At 46.7% G+C, this 7652-nt stretch overlaps 1 protein-coding gene across 3 annotated transcripts in view; it reads left to right on the forward strand.

Moving 5' to 3' along the window:
- NTRK3 (neurotrophic tyrosine kinase, receptor, type 3) overlaps nt 1-7652 on the forward strand; it is a 534208-nt gene that overhangs the window by 232001 nt on the left and 294555 nt on the right. For all 3 annotated transcript variants that reach the window (XM_015411889.1, XM_015411895.1, XM_015411905.1), the window contains exons 5-7: nt 875-1032; nt 6004-6146; nt 6355-6496. In XM_015411889.1, coding sequence (XP_015267375.1) covers nt 875-1032; nt 6004-6146; nt 6355-6496 — 443 coding nt within the window. The remainder of the gene's footprint in view (nt 1-874; nt 1033-6003; nt 6147-6354; nt 6497-7652) is intronic.

The following is a 7652-nucleotide window of genomic DNA, read 5'->3' on the forward strand; positions in this document are numbered from 1 at the left end:
AAATGAAGCTGAAATCAGTTTGGTGTAGTGGTGAGAGTGCTGGATCTGGAAAGACCTGGCTTCAGATTCCCGTGCTTGGCACTTGCAAGCATTCATTTACTTATAACCCACTTTTCTCCCTGGTTGGGACCCCAAGTAGCTTAAAACATTGTTCTCCCCTCATTCACTTTCTCACAACAACACCACTGTTAGTTAGACGAAGCTGAGAGTTTGTGACGGGGCCGAGGTGTGTGTATAACTTTCAAAGTGAGATTAGTGAGTCATGAGGAGGTGAAATACTACTCAAAGGAGTCTCAGAGCAGCTTACAATCTCTTTTCCCTTCCCCTCCCTTGTGAGGTAGGTGGGGCTGAGAGAGCTCTTTTGAGAACTGCTCCTGAGAGAACAGCTCTGAGAGAACCTGTGACTGACCCAAGGTCACACCAGCAGCTGCATGTGGTGGTGTGGGGAATCAAACCCGGTTCTTCCAGATTAGAGTCCATGCTCCTAACCACTACACCAAACTGGCTCTTTACTGGATTAAAGTTAACCTGGGCAATGATCCATTGGCAGTGAATCCCCCCCCCCTTCCCCAGGAATACTTCCAAAATGCATGTCTGAATTTCTACTGGGATTGTAAAATTCCCAGTTATCTGAAATAGAACTGATGGTTCAGGGATCCTCTGTTCTTTGCTTTTTTTAAAAAAAGTATGTTGTGCCGAGCATGCTGGGTTTTCCATGGATTTGGCTTCATTCACTTTTGTGGCCTCTCCTGGGCCCCTTCCCCGACTCCCTGTCAATGGAGTAATTCCATTTCATCAACAAGAAAACATATACAGGTTGCCTTCTTTCCACCTTTCTGTTTTTCATGGCTTTTCTTCCTCTCTTCCTGTGCAGGAGATTAGAACGGAATCTTTTTAACTGCAGTTGTGATATTCGCTGGATCCAGCTTTGGCAGGAGAAAGGTGAAGCGAATTTGCAGAGCCAAGATTTGCGGTGCATGAATGGGGAAGGCAACCGAATATCCATGCAAGAGATGAATATCAGCCAATGTGGTAAGGGTGTGTGTGTGTGATTCTGTAATATGTTTAGTTCTCCCATTGTCTATACATTTCTGATATATACTCTCCCACTCCTCACATACACCGGAGAACCAGTGTGGTCTAATGGTTGTACTAGAACCACAGAGACCCAGGTTCAAATCCCCACTTGGGTAATCAAGCTTGCTGGATGATTTGGGGGCATTTTTAAGACATGATACAGTGGAGGGAGAAGAGTGATGTGTGTGTGTTATGTGCTGATAAGTCCCTTTTGACTTATGGTGATCCTATGAATTAATGACCTCCAAAATGTCCTATTCTTAACGGGCTTGCTCAGGTCTTCCTGTGCCAGTGTGGTATAGTGGTTAAGTGCGCGGACTCTAATCTGGGAGAACCGGGTTTGATTCCCCACTCCTCCACTTGCACCTGCTGGATGACCTTGGGCAAGCCATAGTTCTGACACAGTTGTTCTTGAAAAAGAACAGTTTCTGTCAGAGCTCTCTCAGCCCCACCTACCTCGCAAGATGTCTGTTGTGGGGAGGGGAAGGGAAAGGAGTCTGTAAGCCGCTCTGAGACTCCCTTGGGTAGTGAAGGGCAGGGTATAAATCCAATCTCTTCTTCCAAACGGAAGGCCGTGGCTTCCTTTACTTGAGTCATTCCATCTCGAGACTGAACTCTCCATAGAAGCCAAACTGAGGCTACCATACTTTGGTCACATGAGAAGACAGGAGTCACTGGAAAAGACAACGAATCTAGGAAAAGTGAAAGGCAGCGGGAAAAGAGGAAGACCCACCCAACATATTCCTTCTCGTCCCACGGCCCTCCGTTTGCGAGGCCTGAGCAAGGCTGTTAAGGATAGGGTTAGGGTTGCCAGGACCCCCCAGCCACCAGTGGGGGTTGCCAGATCCAGGTGGGGAGAGTCCTGGGGATTTGGGGGTGGAGCCTGGGGAGGACAGGGACCTCAGAGGGGTGCGATGCCATAGAGCCTACCCTCCAAAGCATCCCTTTTTCCCCCAGGGGAGTGGATCTCTGCAGTCTGGAGGTGAGCTATAATTCAAAGGGATCCCCGGGTCCCACCTGGAGGCTGGCATCCTGAGACAGGATGTTTTGGAGGACATTGATTCATAGGGTTGCCGTTAAGTCCAGAGTTACTTGATGGCACTTAAAAAAGACATACACAAACGTCTCATGTCGGACTCTCCTCGTTTCCTGCTCTTTCCAGTGAGTCTTGTCTTTTCTTGACATGATTACAATATGATAGCCTCTGTTCAGTCACTTTAGCTTCTAGGGAGAATCCAGGGTGATTTCACCTAGTGCCCACTTATTTGCCATTTTGGAAAAGAACCATTTGTTGTTGTTCAGTCGCACAGTCGAGTCCAACTCTCTGTGACCCCATGGACCAGATCACACCAGGCCTTCCAGTCTTCCGCTGTCCTCTGAAGTTTGCTCAACTTCATGTTTGTTGCATCGATGACACTGTCTAACCATCTCATCCTTTGCCGTCCCCGTCTTCTTTGACCTTCAGTCTTTCCCAGCATCAGGGTCTTCTCCAGTGAGTGCTCCCTTCTCATTGGGTGGCCAAAGTATTTGAGCTTCAGTTTCATTATCTGGCCTTCCAGGGAACAGTCAGGATTGATTTCTTTTAGGATTGACTGATTTGATCTTCTTGCAGTCCAAGGGGCTCTCAAGAGTCTTCTCCAGCACGACAGTTCAAAAGAACCATATTTGTGGAGAAAGATTGGGATGAAAATTGTTGTTAGTAAATAATACACACACACACAAACACATTTTTTGCCTCCCCTAATTGCAGAGGACCTAGGTTTTTGGGGTTTTGAGAGATTATTTGGGGCTTCTCCTTGGTTCCATTATTGGCATTTCCATTAAACATGCAAACTTGCGTGTATACACCATCACATCTCTGTTCAGTACTTCCAGTGAAGTTCCCTCCTGCAGTCAATGCTAAGCCACAGTCTCTCCAGAGGACACTAAGGTGAGACAGCTGCTGGACCTCAGAGTCCTTCAGGACCTCACATGAGAAGTTCTGAGACAATTCCATAAAACCTTCAAAGGCACTTGTTTGTCTTTGCTTTCCTTCTGTCTTGATACAGCCCTTTGTGGGAAGACATGGATCACAAAACTGGCACATAAAGCTCTGGAACACTGCTATATTTGGCATGCGCATTGAACTGTTTGCATGAGTCATAGAATCATAGAATTATAGAATGTTAAAGTTGGAAGGGACCTTGCAGGTTATCTAGTCCAACCCCCTGCACTCTGCAGGAGCATAGCTGAAAGATAGCCCTACATACCTACAACATACCCGAAAGTCCAGCCTCCGCTTGAAAATGTTTAGTGAAGGAGCATCCACCACCTCCCGAGGCAGTGTGTTCCACTGCTCAACCACTCTTACAGTTAGGAAGTTTCTCCTGATATTTATCCGGTAACGACTCCCTTGTAATTTCCACCCATTAGATCTAGTCTTGCAATTCGGAGCAAGAGAGAATAGATCCACTCCATCTTCTACATGACAGCCCTTCAAATACTTGAAGACTGCAATCATGTCCCCTCTAAGCCTTCTCTTTCCCAGGCTAAACATACCCAACTCTTTCAGCCTTTCCTTATAAGACTTGGATTCCAACCCTCTCACCATCCTGGTTGCCCTCTTCTGGACACGGTCATCTGAATGGAGGACTCTCCCATATCTAACAGGTTGTGGGATTTCTTGGTGGCCTGTTGTCTAGGGAACCCCAAAATCCGGTGTTCATGACTTGCATGCATTCATTGCATGAAGGAATTTATTAGTGTGAGTGGGTTCTCCTTTGCCCCTCATATGAACTTGTAGGAAATTTAGGAGTTAATTAGTATCTCCTCCCCCTCCCCAGTCAGTGGAGTCTTTTGCTTTTTATTAAGTGCTGGAAGTGGGCCGGGATAGCTGCCTGTAGGTGAACTAAAAGGATTTGGGGGGCAACTGGAAATGCCTCAACAAATTGGAAGAGTAATCTTCAAGGATTTGAAAATCCTTTGTGTGAGAAGTTGTGGGCAGGGCAAGTTCTCTCCTGCTATTAGGTGGGGAGGGACATTAATTTCCTGGGCTTAGGGGGTGAGCAGCTTCCTTGACCTCCCCATCCCTGTAACACTCCCCTTCACAATGGGAGAGAAATCTCCCCACAGAGAGCCTTTCCTCCCCAAATGTAACTGTTGCTGCTTATGTACTTAGTAACTAGAATGGGACAGCAATTCTGAGAATTTCCTCACTGAACCTTGTGATCCAAGGTTAGACAGGGGCTGTGGCTCAGTGGTAGGACAGAGGATCCCAGGTTCAATCCCTGCCCTCTTCAGTTAAAAGGACTGGCCGGTAGGTGAAGTGAAAGACCTCTGCCTAAGACTCTGGAGAGCCTCTGCCAGTCTGAGTAGACAGTACTGAACTTGATGGACCAAGGGTCTCCTTCGGTATAAGTCAGCTCACTGCGTCCATGTGTTCAGGAGGTAGAAAAGGGGAACCCAGATGGAAGGGTCTTCTCTACAAGGAAAGGCTAAGGTGCTTGGGGCTGCTTAGCTGTAAAAAAAGCTACAGGAGAGGGTGGCAAGGTTTATGAAAGTATGCATCGGGTGGAGAAAGTTGATAGAGAGATTCTATTTCTCCTTCTCCCATAATACTTGGGGGCATCCAGTGAAACTCAAGAGTAGGAGTTCGAGGCAGACACAGGGGAGACTTGCTTCATGTAGCACATGATCAGCTCACTGCCACAGGGTGTCCACACGGGTGCATGAAACTGTGTTGCATTGAATCAGGCCACTGGTCCATCAAGGGCAGTACTGCCTACACAGACTGACAGGGGCTCCCCAGGCTCTCAAGCAGAGGTCCTTCACATCACCTAGCACCAGATGCTTTTTAAACTGGAGATGCCAGGGGTGGGACCCAGGGCCTTTTGCATGCACAGCCAATGTTCTGTTACTGAGTCTCAGCTCCTCCCCAGCTAGCCACCAGCTTGTAATAGAAAGTGTCATCCAGTTGCAGATGACTTATGGCGACCCCATAGCGTTTTCAAGGCAGGAGATGGGCAGAGACTCCCTTGGTGGTCTCCCATCCCAATACTAACCAGGGCCGACCTTGCTTAGTTTCCGAGATCTGATGAGGTCTGATCAGGGCCATCCAGGTCAAGGCACTATTTTAGATGGGTTTAAAAAGGGGGATTAGAGAAACTCTTGGGAGTGTAGGTCATTGTTCCCTCTAAGCTGAGTTAGTGTGAGCTAGCTCACAGTTTTTGAGCCTCCAGCTCACACATTTTTGTCTTCGCTCAGGAAGGATGGGGCTCCAGAGCAAACTTATTCATGCAGTTGCCAAATCACCTGCTCACAACTTTAACACCAGTAGCTCAGTAAGTAGGATTTTTGCTCACAGGACTCCATAGCTTAGAGGGAGTATTGGTGTAGGTCTATCAGCAGCTCTTAGTTATGATGGCTAAATTGGACCTGTAAGTTCAGGGGTCCTAACCCTCTGAATAGCCGCTGCTGTTGGGAAACAGAGGAGTGAGGATTTGGATTCTGTGTCCCGCTTGCACACTTTCCAGGAATATCCAGTTGGCCATGATGGAAAACTTGTTGATGGACTGGAGAGACCATTGGTCTGCTCCAGCAGGGCTCTTCCAGGGGAAGAGACTGCACAGGGCAGGAGACTGCACAGCGTTTCCAACTAATCCAGGCATGTAATTAAATACTTAGCTGGCATCCTGTAGTAACCAGACAGCTTAGGAGCTTACATAAGTTTGAGACAGAACATTCAAAAGCTGTATTTTTTCATGCATGGCAGCACTGCAGCAGAACAGGAAGCATACAGAGCTTGCACTTGCTGTTCACTCCTCATAGCTGTCAATGTACAAAGCTGCTCTAAAGCAGATTAGGAGAAAGAAGTCTGAACTCAGTGAGTCTCTTGGTTCTGCTTGTTCTCCTGACATGGCTATTTTGGTGTTGGTTGGATTCTTCTAGATCTGCCGGAAATCAGTGTCAACCATGTGAACCTGACTGTCTGTGAGGGTGAAAATGCGGTTATCACTTGCAATGGGTCTGGCTCTCCACTGCCTGATGTTGACTGGATGGTGGTAAATCTGCGTTCCATCAACACTCATCAGGTAGGACACTAAGCACTGCTATCTTTTTCAGAACCTTCTCTGTATATAAGGAGGGTACGGTAGCATGTTTTCTTTCCAGTATTGAACTTCTAGACTTACCCAGGGTTCAGGTTAGCAACACAGACGTTTCTGTGGTCCTAATGGGGGAAAAAATAAGCACCGATTAATTGTTTGTTCCATATTATCTTTCCCTGTGTTTTCCCCCCAGACAAATGCCAACTGGACCAATGTCCATTCCATCAACCTGACCCTAGTGAATGTCACGAGCGAGGACAATGGCTTCCTGCTGACGTGCATTGCAGAGAATGTGGTGGGAATGTCTAATGCCAGCGTGCTTCTCACAGTATTTTGTAAGTCGATGGGGATGAGGGACACTCTGGGGTCAAGGCACAGGAGCTATTTGTTTGTTAATCCTTTTCTTAACTGCTGTTGAAGAACAACTTGTGGGCTGTGCCTCAGTGGCAGAACACCTGCTTGTCATGCCAAAGGTCTCAGGTTCAATCCCTGGCACCTCCACTTTAAAAGACTGGGTAAGGGTTGATTAGAAAGGACCTCTGCCTGAGACCCTGGAGAGGTGCTGCCCATCTCAAAAGACAGCACTGATACAGTCACCAATGGATGCATTTAAATGACAATGGGAGAGCATCTGCAGTGCATGCTGAAGGTCTCAGGTTCAATCCCCAGAACCTCCAGTTGAAAAGGATCAGGTAATAGGTGATTTGAGACCTCTCAAAGATCTGTTGTCAATCAGAGTAGGCAGTATTGATCTCGATGGACCAATGCTGACTCAGTATAAGGAGGTTTCATGTATGTTCAATATAGCAAAGAACACTTGATGCAGCTGTAAATGCAGTCCTGGGCAGGTTGCATTTTGGCAGTGTGGCAAACTGTTCATGAACCAAGCAGCATACCCAGTTTGAAAATAAATAGAACACTGCAAGACAAGCCGCTAAATCCAGGATATCTAGTGTATTGCTTCACCTTGGGAAACCAGAGCAGATTATCTGGAAGTTCAAAATTTTGGTGGAAAACTGGGCAAGGGGAACTTCAGAAGTATCCCAGTTGTTTAACAGCATACTATGGGGGCAGTAAATCCTCCTTTAAATTAGAATGATCTTACTTTGCATGGCAAATTCCAGCAGAGCAGCTGAGTTTGGGCTGATTCAAATGATCCTCCTAATGATGATCTGAATATTTGTGATCTGCAGATTCTAGAGCAAAAACTTCAGGACTGTTTTTCTCAAGATACTGGTCATCTGTTGCAGTTTAATGATATTATCAATAGAGGGTTTATTAGAGGGGGGGCTCAGTGAGGGGATGCTGTGCAAACTCATGCATAGCAGTATTGTAGAGAAAAGAGGATTTTGTTGAATCTTTCCTATCCTAGATTTCTATTCTTAACCTTCTTGCTTATTAATAGGGCCTTGATGTACCTCTAAGCCGATTTAAGACAACTACATGCACCCTTGTCTCCAGTGGATCCCAGGGGAGTGGTTTCTAGGGGAC

Source organism: Gekko japonicus, unplaced genomic scaffold, assembly GCF_001447785.1.
Source record: "Gekko japonicus isolate JY-2015 unplaced genomic scaffold, Gekko_japonicus_V1.1 scaffold654, whole genome shotgun sequence".
Lineage (NCBI taxonomy): Eukaryota > Metazoa > Chordata > Lepidosauria > Squamata > Gekkonidae > Gekko > Gekko japonicus.